The 19208-nt window shown below is 44.7% G+C and overlaps 1 protein-coding gene across 3 annotated transcripts in view; it reads left to right on the top strand.

Moving 5' to 3' along the window:
• Window positions 1-19208, top strand: part of PTPRT (protein tyrosine phosphatase receptor type T) — a 1118573-nt gene that overhangs the window by 427352 nt on the left and 672013 nt on the right. For all 3 annotated transcript variants that reach the window (XM_028828430.2, XM_077949122.1, XM_028828427.2), the window contains exon 6: window positions 10969-11143. In XM_028828430.2, the coding sequence (XP_028684263.1) occupies window positions 10969-11143 (175 nt within the window). The remainder of the gene's footprint in view (window positions 1-10968; window positions 11144-19208) is intronic.

Genomic DNA, 19208 nt, shown 5'->3' with positions numbered 1-19208 from the left:
TGTATGTTTTCAGGCAAGTTGCATGCACTGGACTGGGAGCAGATCTGAATCTGGCAGGAGAAGGTTCCTGCCTGCGCTCTGAGCCTATAGGCTCATAGCAGCAGCCGCACCAGGGTTGATGAGCTGAGGAGGCTCCTCAGTCTTTACTGCAGCTGGTTCGCCCAGTAAACCTGTTTCCTCATTCCTGCAGGGCTGCTGCTGGCCTCTGAGGCTGTGAGTGTTTGGGAGACCAGCTCCTCCTCCAACCTGCCTGCCTCTGAACCTTCTATGTGGGATTTCTGTTGACAATCTAGTGGTCACACTGCAACTAAGCATTGATGATAATATAATGATACTATGCATAACAGCTGATGTTTATTAAGTGCTTACACATTGGATGTATTTAATTCTCATAATCAGTCTTTCAGGTAGGTGTGATTGTATTCCCATTTATAGATGAGGAGACTGAGCCTTAGATGGGTAGATGATATCCTCGGAATTACACCGGCAGTGAGCAGCAACAGCATGATGTGAACGAACATAGATCCTTTTTTTTAGTCCTGGGCTCATTCTTCCTTGCCTACCTCATGGCCCTGTTACCTTGGGTTACACTCCAGCCTTTCCTTCTATACAGGAAGCTTTCTATTTAAAAACAGATTTCTTTATTTAGCATATATTTACACACCTACGCTGAACTAGATACTTAAGTATGTTTTAATTTCTCAAATCTACATGAGATCAATGAAATAAAAATGCCCTTGGAATTATTTTTGAATTGCCTCCCCACCCCCCGGTTGCCTTCTTAATTTTCTTATCCCCTTCTTAGCCACATTCTTTAAATGTGATGTCTACACGTGAATGAGGCTTTCTTCAGTGCCCACCTCTTCCAAGGAGTGGCCCTTGTAAATGTCCCCAGTGCTTTCCTCATTGCTATAGCCAAGGGGTGCGTCTCAGGCCTTATACTTTTCAGATTTGATGATGCTGACTGCTCTCTCCACAAAAATCTTACTGCCCACTTGAAACCGTCTATCAATAACTATGAAGGGCCTAAAATTTTACCTTATTTGGAGGCTCCCAAGGTAAACTGCCACAGTGGCATAGATGCTGACAGAAGACATGAGACTTCTGGGTCAGAGACAAAGAACTTTATTATTCACTACACAGCAAGCAGCAAAAGTTTGATGTTCTCATTAGTTTCCTTTGTCCCCCACCAAGCCCTGTGGGACTGACGCCAGGTCCCTCCTGACTCTTTGCGGGAGTTCTAAACGCAGAAATCAACCCAAAATGAGCAGTCAGCCATGTACATAGTGTTTCAGCACAGCTAATCAAAAATGATTTATGTCTACTTCTATTTCTTCTGACTTTTAATAAAGAATAATCAAAAGCTATTCTTTAGAGGCTGCCAAAAAGGTACAAATGTGATCTTAAGAGAATCAGTGGGCTAGATTTTAGCAAGTTTCCAAATGTCATGCTGTCGCAGCAGTGTGACTAGAAGTGAAAAGAATATTCATTACAAGTGAATTGTGGGAATTTCACCTAAATATTTTCTGGCCAGGAAATTCCTGGAGCAATTGGAACAAATTTCAGCTGGAAATGCTGGGCCTAATTTTATTTTATTTTTATATTTTTATCTTTATCTTATTTTTTTTATTTGGATGCCAGAAGTTCAAACCAGCACATGGAAGGCTTCCAGAATCCTGCATTAGAATATCTCCTGTAAACCAGGCATAGTATCTGTTGTGCAAAACCAGAAATTGTTTCCTTTTATTAAAGACACTACTGTTTCCACTTCTGCCAGTTACAAGTCAATTTCAAGGCTTCCTGCTTTTTCTGAAATAATGACAGCCATTTTTGTAGTCTTGTCTTACCGCTTTGTGAAGGAAATAATGTCATGACAGCAAAGGAGAGTGGATGGGGAATTGCAAAATGGCAAGGCCATTACAGAAACCTTGATAGATAATCAGGTGGTAGGGAAATAGCACTCTCCGTGGCATCAGGTGCAACTCTTGACTTCCTCTCTAGGTGGTTCCTAAAAATAGAGGGGTCTTGCCTTGCCTGGGGGTGGAAGGATGCGCTTGTGCTAGGGACAGAACATTAAAGTGTAGCTATTACAGCCCCTGTTCTTCCAAGGAATGTGTGCTCTCAAATCCAGCTGACTTATCCACACAAAACAAAGTAAGCCAAGGGAGGTTGGGATTTGAGTTGTTTTTAAAGAGCAAGGCAAGCAGATGAAAAAGGGGAAAGAAAAAGAGAGATTTCAAAGGCAACTGTTGCCATAATCAGAGAAACATGAACGTAAAATGGGATTAAGCAGAACCACCGATTAGGCTGTAAAATGACTTTGTTCAATTTAGAACATGTATCCCTCTTGTATGGATGAATTGGGAAAAAAAAAAGGGGGTTCACCTTCTGGGCAGATGCACCTCCATGGATATGTAGCTTGATACGCAGATAGAACCCTTGGGCAAGGCACAAAGGTGACCTCCCTCCAAAGGGGCCCAGTCAGGACTCATGGCTGTAGTCAGCACTCCTGGCTCTGCCAGTGGAGTATAGGTTGGATTTGGGGGCCACACCTCTCACCTCTTAGCTGGGCACCATTGGGGCAGTGACCAGTTGCTCATCCTCGAGGCATGGTCTTAGATTTAAGGAATTTTTCCATTCATGTGTTATGTGATATTGTTTGGCCCCTTTAAGGGACTTAAGAGGACATTCGCTTTTAAGTCCTTGAGACCCAGGGTAAAGTCAGCAGAATTAGCATCACCAGGGAACCAATTAGAAATGCTAATTATCCAGCCTCACCCCAGACCTCCTAAATTACCCTCTAGGTGATTCTGATGCACATTAAAATTTAGGAACTACTGTTCTAGACTGAAAGAGTGGGGATAAGGAAACCTCACCCCAACCTAATAGTATACCATGTATGCCATAACTTAATAACATGTAGAATCTGATAGCCAAGAATGTAGGAAGATACTGTGTTCCTTCTTACATATATATTTCTGACTTAAGGTCTTCCAAGATTTCCAGAAAGCTAGGCATTGGGCTTCTATCACAGAATTTCCCAAACTGTTTTCTATGAAGCAGTCATTTTCGGCAAGAGAGCATTAGATATTCTTTGAACAAAGTAAGTTTCTGGAACACTGCACTCTCTACCCTACTTTCACAGAGTTGCTAAGTGTAACTGTGTACTGTTAAGTACTAGATGGCAGATGGGTGATGTGATTAATGTCTCAGTGTCTGGTATCAGATCACCTGGGTCCAATCCTAACTCAGCCCCTCAGCAAAGTGATACTAGGTTTTGTTCCTCCTAGTAAAGTTCATGGACCAGCAGCATCCGCAAGACCTGAAGCATTCCAGTCCCCATTATAGGCCTTCTGAATCAAGATGTGCATTTTTAACAAGATCCCCAGGTGGTTTGTATGTTGTAGTTTGAGAAGTACTACTAAAAGCCTTATTGCTTGACCACTCTCTACCTCAGTTTCCTTATTCGTTAAATAGGAATTACTAGTAGGACTTATCTCACACTTTATCAGACATCAGAATCCCCAGGAAGGTTTGTTAAAACAAAAATGTTCTGTCCGCATTCCCAAAGTTCCTGATTCATTAGGTCTAGGAATTTATTAGATGAGGCTAGATATTTCAGTTTTTTTGTTGTTTTGTTTTGTTGTGTTTTTTGAGATGGAGTTTCTTTCTTATTGCCCAGGCTGGAATGCAGTGGCATGATCTTGGCTCACCACAACCTCCGCCTCCCAGGTTGAAGTGATCCTCCTGCCTCAGCCTCCTGTGTAGCTGGGATTACAGGCATGCACCACCATGCCTGGCTAATTTTGTATTTTTAGTAGAGATGGGATTTCTCCATGTTGGTCAGGCTGGTCTTGAACTCCTGACCTCAGGAGATCCACCTGCCTTGGCCTCCCAAAGTGCTGGGATTACAGGTGTGAGCCACCACGTCTGGCCTGAGAATTCACATTTTAACAATTTCCCAGGGGATGTTAGTGCAGCCCATCTTGAGAACCACAGCTCTAGATTTTTCTAAGAGCATTTCTGTCTCCATGCCAGACCTGTTTTCCTCCATGAAGTATACTATTTCATTATTTCATTGCTAGACTTAGTGTTTATGTTTTACTCTTTCTACTGTTTTTATGATCTTAATCCAGCCTATAAATTCCTCTAGGCAGAAATTATACCTCCCATAGTCTCTCATTTTCTGTTTTGTAAAATAATGAGTACATTTTCAGCATGATTAATAATAGAATGGGGAAGGGGGAAAAACCTCAGACTGTCAACCCCAGTAAACAACATCTCCAAATGGATATCAGCCCTGGAATTATCTTACAAATTTACATTTATAACAAGTTCCCAGATGAGGCCGATGCCGTGGATTCAGGGACCACTCTGTGAGAAGAACTTTGACAGGGACTTTAAGAGGATCAAGTGAACAGTCTATCATGTAAGCCATTAACACAGTGGCTGGCACAAAGTCAGCCTTCAAAACTGTTAATGTGACTTTTACTTGATAAACACTCAGATAAATCCTGTTTAGTTGAACAAAACGTTGATCAGACTCAGCTATGGAGTGCTTTATTCATGTGAGATGGAGTGACATTTCATAGGAAGCAGTGCTTAATTACAGCTGTGCTCACACCTGGTGTTGCCAGTGTTCTACTGAGGTCAGTTCCCAGCCCCATGTGTGAAAAAAAAAAAGCAGATTTAGAAACAGACTGTCAGAAAATCTCAAGGCAGTAGCTCATTCGATTTCAGGAAACCCAATGTATAATTTACTGTAGGAGAAGACAGAGACAGGAGAGTGCCAAGTGGAATGCATGCTTTCAGTGTCCTGGACAGATCCCCTTTTCAAGCAAGTGCCTTCAACCCTAGAGCAGTGGGCATGTCGGCTGCTAAAGCCTCACAGCTTCCTTTTCCCAGAGAGCTGCCCTCGGTCAAACAAGAAGTTTCCTCTTCTCTCTGCCTCCTCCTCTCTCTGCCTCGCGATCCCTGACTCTGAACTACTGATGGACACAGTAGTTCAACCACAAGGTACTATTAACTCTGGGATACGCTTCATGTTCCATGGCTCCTTATGAAACCAGGCTGGAGCTTGAGTCCAGATGTGATCCCATCCTTGCTTAGCCCCTTTTCTCACTCTGTCCTTTACATCCTTTCTCCTGAAAGCACTCCATGTGTCAAAGTCTGCTTCCAGTGACCCCAGTGAGAGACACCACCTATTGGGGCCCACTGGGACATCTGTCGAGTTGACTCATGGAATCAGAAGGTCAGACGATGATTCCACTTTAGAACAACATACATATTGACTTGAAAATCTTGCCACAGAAGGAAAAGAAGCATGTCCTGAAATTTCAGTGGAAGGATATACTTACGTCTGAAAAACTACTGCAGGAATCAGAAGAAAATTTCCAACAAGCTAAGCGGTAGATAAGGGCCTGATCTGATGGAATTTTTCCTGGGCTTCTGTGGGCACTCATCCTTGCTATGCTTCCTTGTGGCATTTCCCAGGACTCTGGGCTTTCCTTCAGTGTCCCGCTCCCTCTTCCTCACACCCTAACATTTGCATCTCTGTGCATTTTTATGCTACCTCATGTCTGGGTTGGAGTCTTTACTCTCCCACCCTGGCTCTGGGTTATGGTTTTCTTCAGGCTCTTGGCAATCCTTCCCTGCTCCGCTTCTCCCTATACCCTCTCAAACCTGCTCTGTTGCAGGTGGACCTGGATTTCTGAGCCCTTGTATATTGAACAAAACTTCCTCTTGTTTTTTTCCCTTTGCGTTTTTCTCTTCTGCCTGTGTCTGGAGCTGAAATGGCAGGTGGGACCTGTGCGTCTAACACATTCATTCTGCAGAAATCCCTTCTCCATGTTGCCGTAGCATTCCGACATCTGAGCCTTTCGCCATTTGATCATCTACTCCCTGGTCTTCTAGGATCACCTTGATTTCTGTTCCTGGGTTCCTGCCAGTCTTGACTCGCATCTGCCTGCCCTTCCCTGCCTTGTCTTGAACAGTCACATTCATAGGCCCTTCTCATCTGGGCTCACCTCTCTGAACTTGACCTTTGTTTCTTCTTGCCAGTGGTGCATCCAGCGCTATTTCCTGTCATGACTCTAGGCCCTCCTGCTCGTCCCTGTCCTGCTGTTGCCTGCTCCCAATATGACAAGTGTGATTATCAAAAGGCCTATTTTCCAGACATTTTATAAGACAACCTGCAATTTCCTATCTTTCAGTAGGATAAAGCCTGTTGGTTCAGGAGCTAACTGAAAAATGTGAATCGTTCAGATGGACACCCTTAATCTTCCCTGGCCCTGCTAGAATCTGACATCATTAAGAAGAAAAGTAAATAATCCTGGAGGTGACATGAAAATAAAATTTCAATTAAATGTGAAAAATGAATGTTTTGCATGTAACCAGTCTTTTTCTCTTTATGTAAGTTTCTTACTGCTACTGTAACAAATTCCACAAGTGTGATAGCTTATAACAAAACAAATTTATTTATTTATAGTTGTGGAGATAAGTCAGAAGTGGATTTCACTGGGCTAACATGGGGGTGTTGGCAGGCTTTTGGCAGGCTGCATTCTTATTAGAGCATCTAGTGGAGAATCCATTCCCTTACCTTCCCCTGTATCTAGAGGCTGCCTGCATTCCTTGGCTCCCGGCCCCTTCCTCCATCTTCAAGCCAGTGATGGCATCACTCTGACCTCTCCTGTCCCACAGCTTCTTCTCTGCCTCTGGTTCTCCTGCCTCCCTCTTTCGAATATAGGGACTCTTTTGATGACATTGGGCTCAGATGGCTAATCCAAAATGACATCCCCATCTCAGGCTCCTTGACCTATTCACATCTTCACAGTCCCTTTTGCCATATAAGGTCACATATTCCCAGGTTCTGGGGACTAGGATATTGGCATCTTTGGGGGGCTGTCAGCCTGTCTACCACACTTTTTATGGCTAATTTCACAGCTCTGCTAACACTAGAGCTCTGCAAACAGTAGAATACAGCTTCATGTGCTGTTTTGCATGCCTTCTCGTTTATTCCTCACAATAACTTTATATAGTGGGCACCATTTTCAAATCTTTTGTGTAGATGAGGAAACTGAAGCTCAGAGAAATGAAATCACCCACCGAAGGTCGCACAAACTAAGCATTTGCCGTGATTAGTTTTATTAGCAGTCCCTATCCTGTCTTTCTCTAGCTCCATCCCTGTTTTCTTACAGGCATCTAGGTAACAGGAATCTCCTGGGAGCTCACCTGTGACCATTGGTGGGCCAGTCACATCCAGGAGAGGTCACCTTGGATTTGGAAACAATTGCATATGAGGAGTTTTATACCAGATGGGCTTGTATTTTTGTACATTATTTTCTTCTGCTGGATTTCTATATATTTATTCTTAATATTTTTATAAACAATTATTTTTGTTTTTGTAAATTTTATCAAATAGATGGTGGGCCATTCAGTCTGAAAAGTCAGGTCTTAGTTTAGTCCAGGAAAGTGACCTCCTGTATCTTGGGATAGGATTTCATTCCATTCATTGCACTCTCTTCTGTGGAAGCTCCAGTTACTTACAGGGTAGTTAGTTGTCTGTTGTTCATTTTCTTGATCAGTTTGCCTCTCACTGATTTCCTTTATCTTTGCTTTCTTTGCCATCTGGGTTATTTTTCCAGGCCTGTCCTCTAGGTCGCTGGTTTTCTGCAATGTTGATCCGGCTCTTTACTTCTAATGCCATGTTGAAATCTGCAAATGGCATTGTTTGTTTTCCTCAATTATTCCCTTGGCTCCCCGAGTTGTATCTTCTTTCTTAGTACCTATCCTTGTCACCTCATCTCTTAGCTCATGCTCTGTGGAGACCATGTGTTGATATCATTCTCAGTCTCTCTTTTTTAATCTCCCATATTTCTTGGCTATTCAGAAGATGGACGTCCAAGGCAAAGCTCTGTGTTTCATGAGCTTGGGTTGGGCATGTGCATTTTGCTTTTTTCTCTCCACCCCTTATGCAACATTACTATATCCCCCACCCTTTTTTATTGTTCTCAGCTAATAAATTGGTGGCAAATAGGTGGATCCTGGTGTCATACCTGCTGCTCATACTCTCCCACTCTGAGAAATGAGGGTGCTTGAAGAGGTGAGTGATGGGGCAGTGGTTAGTCCACACTGGAGTAACATGCATGGCGTTGTAAAAGTAGGATCTGAAGCCAGATGCCAGCTCTCCAGCTTCCAAGCTGCGCAGCCTTGGGGAGGCAATTTCACTTCCCTGAGCTTCAGTTTCCTCTTATATATGAGAGCGATAAGAAGTGCACCTACCTTATTTTTCATGGGGGAATAAATGAGAAAGCATATAAAACACTTAGCACACAAATAGTGTTTAGCTGTTGTTAGCTTAACAAAGAAAAAAACAAAAATGTTTATAATGTTGTAAATAACTCAGGTTAGAAAATATTGACCCAAAGCCTCACCACTCACTCATCCTTATCCACCATGGTGGCCCCGAAGTGCATTGCTCAGCAGTGGGGAAGATGGGCTCCTTTTGATGACCCCCCTTCTTCCAAGGCCCTTCTTTTCATTTAGTGACCTCTTTTCCAAATCAGGATACATTCCTGGTGTTTGCCAGAATTTTTCCTCCTTCCTCCCTGCACTACTTTGGGAAGGGACATTACATGCGGTGTGTCATATGTTCTCATAGTGGGGTCCAAGTTGTGCCATCTCCTGCAAAGATGCCTCAAGGCATGAGGTAGCTGGTTGGCAGTTTCAGCCCTGGTGACTTTTCTCGCCTTCCATTACCTTGTACTGGTTTTTATTTGGGCAGGTGAATAGAAACTTTCCAGTTCAGAGAAGTGAAATTGCCTGCTCAAGTCTGCACAGCTTGGAAGCTGCAGAGCTGGCACTTGGCTTCAGATTCTCCTCTTACAGCCCCATGCTTGTTGCTCTGATGTGTACTAACTATTCCACATGTCGGTTAGTTTCTGGCATGGGAGGCAGTTATGGTTACCTCTCATTCTGCCATGGCTTTTGAACAATACCGTTCATTTTTTTATGTACAAGTGTAAGGGAAATACATGTTTGAGACAAAGTCTGAAGAATGTCGAAAAGTAAAAAGCAGCAGCAAAATATTGCCTACAGTTTCCCTGTCTAATCTGTAGCAAGTCTCTTCTAGCTGCCCTTTGATGGGGGCCTGGGTTACCCTGGGTTTCTGGCCTTCATGATCACTGCCTCCCCCTGGTATTGGTCTCCCCTCATTTGCTGCCATAGAGCTGAGTAGTGTGGCTCTACCTGCACCTGTGCCCTCCTCCTGACAGGTCACTGTAGAGGGTGAGGGAAGATGACATAGATGAAAGTAGGATGTGCACATGGGGAAACTGTTTACTTCGTGCAGGAAACTATGAAGATCGCATCTTGGGAGACTGGGAGACTCAGCATGAGAATCATGAGTCATAAGGTTTCCCTAAGTCCAGATAATTAAAGTAGTCAATTTCACTTTTTGGGGAAAAACATTTTTAAATTAAAGCAGGCTGAGAATACGGTCTTAGTAAAAAGAGTGCTTGACTTGAAGTTGGAAAACCTGGATAAGGGGCTCATGTACTCTACGCATTTAGCTAAACTGTTGGACATTTGGATTTTTCTTCCGAGAAGAACAGCAGTTGTACAAACCCCAAACAAGGCTGTGAAGATACAATGAAGATTTATACAAAAATACCCAGCCCAGGGGCTGGCACATACTAGATAAACATCCAGTTAATAACGTTAATAAACATCCACTCAAACTGCATTGACATGCATGTGCGTTACCAGTTCTCGTAACTTGCAGCTGTGAAAGAGGTTTGTTCAAACTCAGGATATCCCTCCTGAAACTCAGGATGCTGAAGACAAAAGCCCATGTGTATTCACCTTGATTCTGGAAATGTCTACCAACTTGGGAGGCTTTCAGACAAGCTTCTAAAGATGAGCAGAGGAAAGCCCTTCAGTGTAAAATGAGCAACACTTGTAAGCAAACGTGTGGGGAAAGTTTGTATCATACCTAAGGGCAGGATAAGCTTCTAGAGATGGTGTGACAGTTGTGAGAACTGACTAGCGATGGCTGTGAGCTGAACGTGGGTTTTTATGGAACGGGGTGTCCTCAGGGAGACTGGACCCTCCAGGCAGAGGAAAGAGCAGGTGCCGAGGGAGACGGGTGTTGGAAAGCTACCGTCCCCTCCCTACCTGTGGTGATAGCCTAGGGCAGGTGGGGCTCAGAGCCTGTGGGGTGGGGTAGCAGGGCACCAGCCATAGGGCCTGGGAACCGGGCTCTTTTTCTTCCATGTGGGCTGGGTTTTCACTAAGTCTGCTGAAGTTTGTCTGAGAGAATGCTGTGGGTTCTGCTTCAGGGAAAAAGGAAAAGAGGAAGGAAAGTGAAGGGGCTGCATGCCAGTCCCCAGTGCAGGCTGAGCCAGGGTGTTTAGAAGGAGCCTTTTTCCTCTGTTCTTACCACCAGGCCTCTGTCCTCGAATCAGCTCACTAGCAAAGTGTATTATTGAATCAGATCATTAGCACAAACCAGCCATGAAAACTCCCACCTTTTAAAAAAAAAAAAAAAAAAAAAAAAGAGGCAGGGCCTTGCTCTGTTACCCAGGTTGGAGTGTAGTGGCTTGATCATGGCTCACTGCAATCTTGGGTTTGTGGGCTCAGGAGATCCTCCCTCCTCACCCTCCAGAGTATCTGGGACTGAAGGTGAGTGCCACCATGCCTGGCTATTTTTTAAAATTTCTCATAGATTCAGGGTCTTGCTTGCTGCCCAGGCTGGTCTCACACCCTGGCCTCAAATGATCCTCTTGCCTCAGCCCTTGCAAAGCACTGGGATTACGGGCATGAGCCACTGTGCCTGGCTGGAAATCCCTTCTTATAGTTGAAAGTCCTGAGCCCCTGGGGTGTGAGGATGGGTGGACATCCGTGCTGGGAGTCGCCTGGAAGTCTAAGATGCTCTGATTCCTCCTCTCCCTCTCTTCCTCTGTTCTACAGCAATGGAATGGCAGGGACACGGCCCTGATGGTCACCCGCGTGGTCAACCACAGGCGCTTCTCAGCCACGGTCAGTGTGGCAGACACTGCCCAGCGGAGCGTCAGCAAGTACCGCTGTGTGATCCGCTCTGACGGTGGTTCTGGTGTGTCCAACTACGCGGAGCTGATTGTGAAAGGTGAGTGCCTCCAGCCTACGCCTCTGCTGCCACGGAAGGCCGGCGCTAATGGGCCTTAAAGCCCCTTTTCTCATCTGCTGTTCCTCCCCCACATTTAGTAAAAGAGGAGATTAATTTCTAGTCACTCTGGCCTCCCTCCCCAACACAAACTCCCCAAACAGGAGAAATTATTGTAAAATCATGCAACATTGCATTGCTATTCCAAGTCGAGTTTCACATACAGGAGCCATACGTGAAAGACTGTGGAATATATAACACAGAAGGCATCTTCAAATTTGGTCTGATTTTGTATTTAAAGTTAGAATGAACAAATGTCCTTGTATTTGGGTGGCACGCTATGGCAGTGTTCTCGTACTATTGTTTCTGAGGAATTTCTTAAAAAATGAGAACTCAGTACAATGACAATATTTTGGAAGGACTTTTGAAATAAATAATTCCTCACCCCACTGGCCTTGATTCAATTCTTTTCAATTTTCTTGTTCTTATTCACCTTGAGATACTGTTTACATGCTTTCCATTAAAATATGCACATTGTTTTCTACTTCTCTCAAAAAGCTGGATATCCCATTTCTTTCTGAAACTTTGTCATCTTTGTTGTGATGCTTAATGATCGTATGCTCTCTCATCAAATGAATTATCCTATTTTGTTAAAACCCCCCATTTGCAGTCATTTGGATAATTCCAGGTGTTTTGTTTTTTCTTTCCTTTGTGTATGTAACAATTAGCACCTTCATGGAGTTCTTCTGGAGAGAACATTTTATTCTATTGAACCAGATTATTTCCTTAGGATAAATTCCCTGGGGGTAGAGTTGGGAGGCCAAGAATATGATTTATGGATTTTTCTTTGTGTTGCAATATTGCTTTTGCAAAAAAATGGTTTGACAGTTTACACTGGCAACAGCAGCATGTGGATGTACTCGTTTTACCAATGTTATGTTCGCCAATTAAAATTTTAATATAGCATAATTTAGTGAATGAAATAATGAAGCTGTTCTTATTATGCTAGCTGTAGAATGAGACCTGGTGTGTTTGAAGGGAAAAAACAAAAAACAAACATAAAAAACCACTGATCGAGCCTTTGAGGGCTCCTGAATTAGTTTCCTTTGTCAAGGTATGGGTGGGTGTGGAAACTTTGACCTCATTTTGCTGATCCAGTGTGACTGGTAGCCTTGGGCTGACCAGACTGGGGGTTGCAGACTGGGATTCTCTATCCTGGCTGTCTTGACTTTATACAGACATTCACATGGCTGATCATGTGCCATCATTCACATCTCAGCTGAAATGTCATTATGTCGTCTTCTCCCAGAGAACTTCCCTGACCTCCTGCCCACGCCTCCCTTCCTGGTGGTCACAATTCCTTCTCATTGCCTGGTCTCCTTTTCGACATAGTTCTTATCACACTTTAAAATGCTGGTTTGCCTTTATTTGTTTACTTGGTGACTTTTTGTTCCGCTTTTAGGATCTAAGCTCTATGAGAGGAGGGCTGTCTGCTGGGTTGGAAGTCTCTGCACTCAGCACAGTGCCTGGCCCTGGTTCTCAGTTTGCTGAAGCAGATGAAGTTGTTAGTCAGTCGTTTCATAAGGCTCAACTTGAAAAAAATTGTAGAATGATAGATGAGTGAATGAATTATTGACCTCAGCAGGAGTTGATTTCCTCACCATAATGCCATGAACACTTAAGCCAAAGATCAACAAATTAGGCAGTCATGAAAAAACAACTAAAAAAATCTTTACATTTGTTTACATTAAATGTTATTAACATAGAAAAGAAGCCACCACTTTGATGGCATTAGGCTCCTATCTGCTTTGTTGGTGCCATAAGATTAGCTCGTGTGATCCGGTATGGTGGCTCATGCTTGTCATCCCAACACTTTGGGAGGCCAAAGCGGACAGATCACCTGAGGCCAGGAGTTCGAGACCAGCCTGGCCAACATGGTGAAACCCCATATCTACTAAAAATATTAAAAAATAGCCAGGCGTGGTGGCGGGTGCCTGTAGTCTCAGCTACTTGGGAGGCTGAGGCAGAAGAATTGCTTAAACCCAGGAGACAGAGGTTGCAGTGAGCTGAGATCACACCACTGCACTCCAGCCTGGGTGACAGAGTGAAACTCTGTCTCAAAAAAAGGATTTATTATTATTATATACGTATTATGTGACATGGGGGTTATTGCAGGCCTTTCAGGTACTCAGTGAATGTGTAGTTTCAGCTCTCCTGCTGGAATATGTCTTACACCTTCTATGGCTGGTCTCCCATACCAGAATGAGAGTCCCAGGAGAGAGTGCACTGCATTTGCTCCTGCTCCTCACCGTCTTGCTAGCACCTTGCATGTACATGGGGCAAAGTTGGTGGCAAGAGAATGTGACCAGTGGCTATGGGAGTTAGTGTAGCACTCTGAAATTTCCATGCACAGACAAATGGAACCAGAAAACGCTTGGTTTATTCTTTCCTTATATGCCCCCATTCAAGGGCAGGATGGGGAGCTATGAGGAGAGAAACCAAGAGGCTCCTGGGACAGAGGATGTGGTAGAGCATCCTTGCTTTATTCGGAGAGGTGGCCAGGGCTTTACAGGGACGTTGATTTGTTCTCTGCTAGCTGTGCATCCTGGGCCGGAGTCGAGAGGAGGGGCCAGTGCTAGCCCGGGTGCAGTAGCCAGGCCTGGCCATATGTCTGTGCAGCTGCCACTGCTCACCTGCAGCCCCTGCCACTCCATCTTAGGGAGGGTGGGGTGGTGGGTGGCACCCGGTCTCCTTCACATTGAACAGTGGGGGGTTGGCACTCCCTGTAATCTGGTCAATCAAGGTGTAATTTTATTACACATTGATGAAATTCATCCATATTTTTGGCATGTGTTATCACTTTTTAGTGCCCATTTTTCCTCCATGTAAGTATTATAATGGTGGTAAGCTAGGAGCTTGGTCCCTTGCATGTAAAGAAGTCCCTTCACATGTGTGACCTGATTTTATCCTAATTGCAGCTCTGTACATTGGTTTTATTTTAACTCATTTCAGGGGTGGGAGAATTAGCACAGCCAGGCTGAGAAACAGGGCCATCCCAAGGGGTAGAGCTGGAGTCCGACCTGCATCTGGTTCAGGCTATATGGCCACACCTGGAGTGCTGGTGGGTCGTGGCCTTGCTGGCACCTGGTGCCACAACGTCATGAGCAGTGCTGAAGAGGCTCAGGTACCAGGCAAGCAGGAGTCCCTGGGTCCATCTGGCTAACTTGCCATTTTGACACATGACGTTCCCTTCCTGACCCTCAGCTAACTTCCAGATTGCTGGAGAAATACATTTAACCTACACTCACCCCCTCCCCCGACCCCACACACACTGCTAAAGAGTTAGTGGCATCCAAGCAAAACAAGAAAATAAAAGGCAGGGACCCCCTCAGGAGCAGAAGCAACCCGAGGAAACCTGTCACCCTGGAGTGGGTGCCCAGGGACCCATTTGAAGGCAGCAAACCCGAGCGTTTGGAAGAAACCGTGTAATGAGGAATGACTCACTTACCTCTCAAGAGCCCTTTGCCTTTGCAGAGCCAGGATGCTTAAGTACTTTAATACTGAAGTATTTGTACTTATTTAAAAAAATATGAGGGAAAATCATTAATCCTCCCCCTTTCAGAGAAGGGAGAAAATCTGAAAAACAGACCAAAAAAGGAAAAGGATTCTCAAGGGCCAAGTACTGTGTTATGCGATGGGATCTGGATTCCTTCTTCTTGGACTGACGTCACCCATGACCCTGGGATATCACAGAAAGAAAACCACGTCTTCGAGGTCTTCCTCCTCACAGGTTCCCACCCTTTGGTTCCAGTTCAGGGCAGGAGATAACTGCAGCCAGGATGCTTGTGTCTGAATTCTGGCCCCACCTTGTCCCAACTCTGTGACCTTGAACATGATCAAACCTCTCGGGGCCTCAGCTGGCTCATCTGGGAACAGGAATGTAGAATTACCTCCCTCAGAAGGTGTCATGAGGATTACATGTGATAATGGACGTAGGAGTTCTTAGAACACTGCCCTGCGTAGGTACTCTAAGGTATTTGTTAAATAAAATAAAGAAATTGCCCATGGGGGTGGGATTTCTCAGACAAAGAGGTAAGAGAGATGAAGGGCTCCGGGGATGGGGAACAGGATACTGGACCCAGGTGCCGATCTGAAGACTGTCTCTGTGGCTTTGGGGAAATCATGTCGGGCCTATTGTGTAAAATGTGCCCAGTTCTCTCTTCGTACACAGTGATGTGCCAGCATAAGAAGAGAGAGGGAGGAAATATGAAAGTGTGGACTTGGGGACATTTGGGTCATGGGATCTTTTATTAGGGTTCTCTAGAGGGACAGAAGTAACAGGATATATGTATATATGAAAGGAGAACTTTCATATAAGGAGAACTGACTCACACGATCACAGGATGAAGACCCAGATGGGCCGTCTGCAAGTTGAGGAGCGAGGAAGACAGTAGTGGCTCAGTTAGAGTTCCAAAACCTCAAAAGTAGGAAAGTTTGACAGTGTAGCCTTTAGTCTATGGCCAAGGGCCCGAGAGCCCCGGGCAAACCACTGGTCTAAGTCCAAGACTCCAAAAGCCAAAGAACTTGGGGTCTGATTTTCCAGGGCAGGAAGGATCCAGCATAGGAGAAAGATGAAGTCTGGAAAAGTCAGCGGGTCTACTTCTGTTGCCTTCTTCTGCTGGTTTTTTCTAGTTGCACTGGCAGCTGATGGGATGGTGTCCACCCGCATTGTGGTTGGGTCTGCCTCTCCCAGTCTGCTGACTCAAATGTGAATCTTTTCTGGCAACACCTAGAAACACCCAGATATACCCAGAAACAATACTTTGCATCCTTCAATTCAATCAGGTTGACACTTAATATTAACCATCACAAGTCCCTGTAGGTCAGAATTCTCTGGTCCCTTCCTGTATTCACCCCTACTGGATCAGGAAAACTCATTCCTGGGTCTGGGGACAAAGGAAAAGTAGCTAGTTTTGTTTGTCCTCAGCCATCTAGCTACATGGACCACCCCTCTCCTGGCATTGTTCATTCAAAACCCTAATCACTCCACAGTTGGGAGGTCACTGGGCCCCTCAGCACCCGAGGGTTCTGGGAGCCATAAACCCCTGTGCTGGCTTCCACAGCAGGTACTCATGCTGAGAGGAATAGCGGAGGCCCAGGATGGTCTCTCTTTCTCCCCAAACAGGTGTATTCACGCCTGGCTGGTTCACAGCTAGTGTGTGATCCTGAGATGGTAAAGATTAGCATGTTAGAAGATGCTGCCTAATGTGAGGGTAGGTAATAACAAATTCTCAGGGCGACACACAGAGCGAAATGAAAGCAAATTGGAATTACTTAAATTCTGGAGAGCTGTTTATTGAGTTGTGATAATGTACCTGGGTATACATTAGATTACTCTGTAATTGAGGTTTCACTCAATTGACAGTTTCGCCCCTCAACCTACCTGTTCAAGACCAGTGCTCAGAAATGTGCTCATTCGTTTCCTTTGCTTCTGGTTTTCTGAGAGTCTTCAATTTCAAGGTGTCTTAGCTGGCCTCAAGGACTTGAGTGTCTTCAGCCAAAGTTATGCAGATGTATCTTGATGAAAATTTCTTAATTCTTAAAAAGTTTCTTGTCGGCGATGATTTTTAAACCAGTCTTTCAACTCCATTTAACAACCTATTATGCACTCAGAACATTCATCAGTATGAGAATTAGTGCTCAGAAGAAATGTGATGCTCGTGCTGTTAGAGGTTCCGATTTAAACACTGGTGTGACTTCCTACCAAGGGAGCTTGTTAGGATCAAGAGCAGGGCTTGCTGTTCTAAACACACTTGAATTTCCATCTTAGTCCTGTTCCCAGGTACCTGTGTGATTCAGCAAATCATGTATTTACTCTGGGCCTCATTTTCCTTATCTGAATAATGGAGGTGAATATATATATATAAAAGATCCTGTGAGAGGAAGGAAATATATATAAAACACATATGTATAGCATAATATATATGTAACATATGTAAACAGATACATCCTAGTACTAGAAAGCATAAAATTATGTCTTTAACCAGTAGTAATCATATTTTTTACATTACTATTAAGGAATGTTTCCCAAAGACGTTGTCCATTGTTCGCTTTCCTGGCTTAAAGGAATGATATTCTGTATATACTGTGAAAATTTAAATTTAGATCATCTTAAGGTCTCCCTCTTCTGAATTGGGATTGAGGTCATCCAATTCAATCCATTGGTTGAAGTCAGTTGCAAAAATGCTTTACTTACATTGTACTGTCTTCTCTTTCCTTTTTAAATTTTTTTTCAGCATTTACAAGTTTCTTGAGACTGTATCAGGCGTAGCTATGTGGAGCCTGCATTCTAGGATGGCAACAGTGGGCTCCTCAGCTTCCCTGTTTTGGAAGCACACGTTCCACAGTTGACTGATGTCCTGACTGGTCCCATTTTGCTCACTCACTAGTCTGGTGCCAGCAGTGATTTGCATTTATAGCCTCTAGTTTAAAGATGGAATGGCTGGAGTAGCTGACTCATTCCTGTATTCATTTGCTTAATAAAGTTTTATGGAGCCCAACTGTGTGTTAGGTTCTGTAAAAAGCTCATGGTCTAGCAGGAAGAATCATGCAAATCTGTGCTGCATGATCAGTTAATGTTAGCCACCTGCCACAACACCTCCCTAATCCTAACAATGGCCCTATGATGTAGGTGCTGCTAGCAACCACCTTTTACCAATGAGAGCATGGAAGCCCAGAGAGGTTCTGAACCTTTCTAAGATCACACTACTCATAAGTGGCAGAGCTAGGCCTGCCTTGCCTTGGCCATGTTCTCTCTTTTATACCACATTTCTTGCAAAATCTGGTAGGGTATAGCCTGCATTCAGGTGTGAGCTAAAGGTATACAGAGGGTGGGACCATGAGTGTAGTCTGGAAGAGTCTGGGAGAGCCTCTCAGACTGGCCCCATCTGAGCTGGGTCCTGTGGCCTGGTAGGCTCATGAGCAGGACAGCCTGCGTTGGTTTTGAGACACTGAGTGAGTGACATGTTTGAGGCTGGTTAGGTAGGCAAGGGGACATTTGCAGAGTCTTTGTACCAGAATAGGAGCCTGGGCTTCATTCTGTAGGAGTCAAGGGGCTCTGATGGACCCTGTCCGTGACCATGGATAATAGTGTACACACTCATAAGGCGGGATCTTTGCATCCAGTTATTCTTCCTTTCCCTGGTCCTGCAGGGAAAAACCATGGTCAGACAGCTGGCTATGGTCACTGGCACAGACTGTGTTGGAAAAGAAGAGTGAAGATAAAAGGTATGTGGCATTGAGACCCCTAGAAGCAAACTCGGGGCAGGAGTTCTGAGTGCAAGGTGCTTATTTGAGTTTTAGGGACATGAGACAGAGAATCAAGGGCAGCTAATAAAGGGGGCATTCTCAAGTGAGTAACCGCTGGGAACATCTGGAGCTCTATCCTACTAGGTAATTCTGGGATTTAGTGTAGAACTCCTGGGGTGTGGAGGAGTGGGTTATTTGTACCTTAACCCCCTCCAGTCATGGGTTGAGAGCTGCTCCTGGGGGTCTTAATTTTCTGGCTTTACTGTCTTGTCATACAGGATATACTCTCTGAGCCACAGGGCTTTGGCAAAAGCCCATGACTATTAGCTATTTGACAGATGGCAGAGGCAGTTGGAGGTTGGGCTGCACTCTGTGCAATAATAAGGCCTGAGGTGGCGGTAGGACACAACAGCTTCCGCTACAGGGATCCTACAGCCTCTGTGGCTTTCCGAGGTGACCGAGGCTGCTGGCTCCTGCCTCATCAGTGGCAGCAGCCATGGAGGACAAGTTCATGCTAGGAGGAGAGGCAAAGCCACCTTGAGCTCTCTGCTTGTATAGGGAATGGCACAAAGCAAAGGCTGGCCTCAGACCAGACTCCAGAGTTTCCAATCATGTTCTCTGCCAGTCTTCAGAAGTAGAGAGGAGCTGGAGGGCTATATCACCCAGTGATCAGAGAGCAGGCATGGTATCAGAGAGCCTGGGCTAACATCTGGCCTCTGCCCTGGAAACTCTGCCTCCTAAGTTTATCTCGAGGCCGCCA

The sequence above is a fragment of the Macaca mulatta genome, chromosome 10 (genome assembly GCF_049350105.2).
Source record: "Macaca mulatta isolate MMU2019108-1 chromosome 10, T2T-MMU8v2.0, whole genome shotgun sequence".
Classification (NCBI taxonomy): domain Eukaryota; kingdom Metazoa; phylum Chordata; class Mammalia; order Primates; family Cercopithecidae; genus Macaca; species Macaca mulatta.
This window is presented reverse-complemented; position numbering and strand designations above follow the sequence as displayed.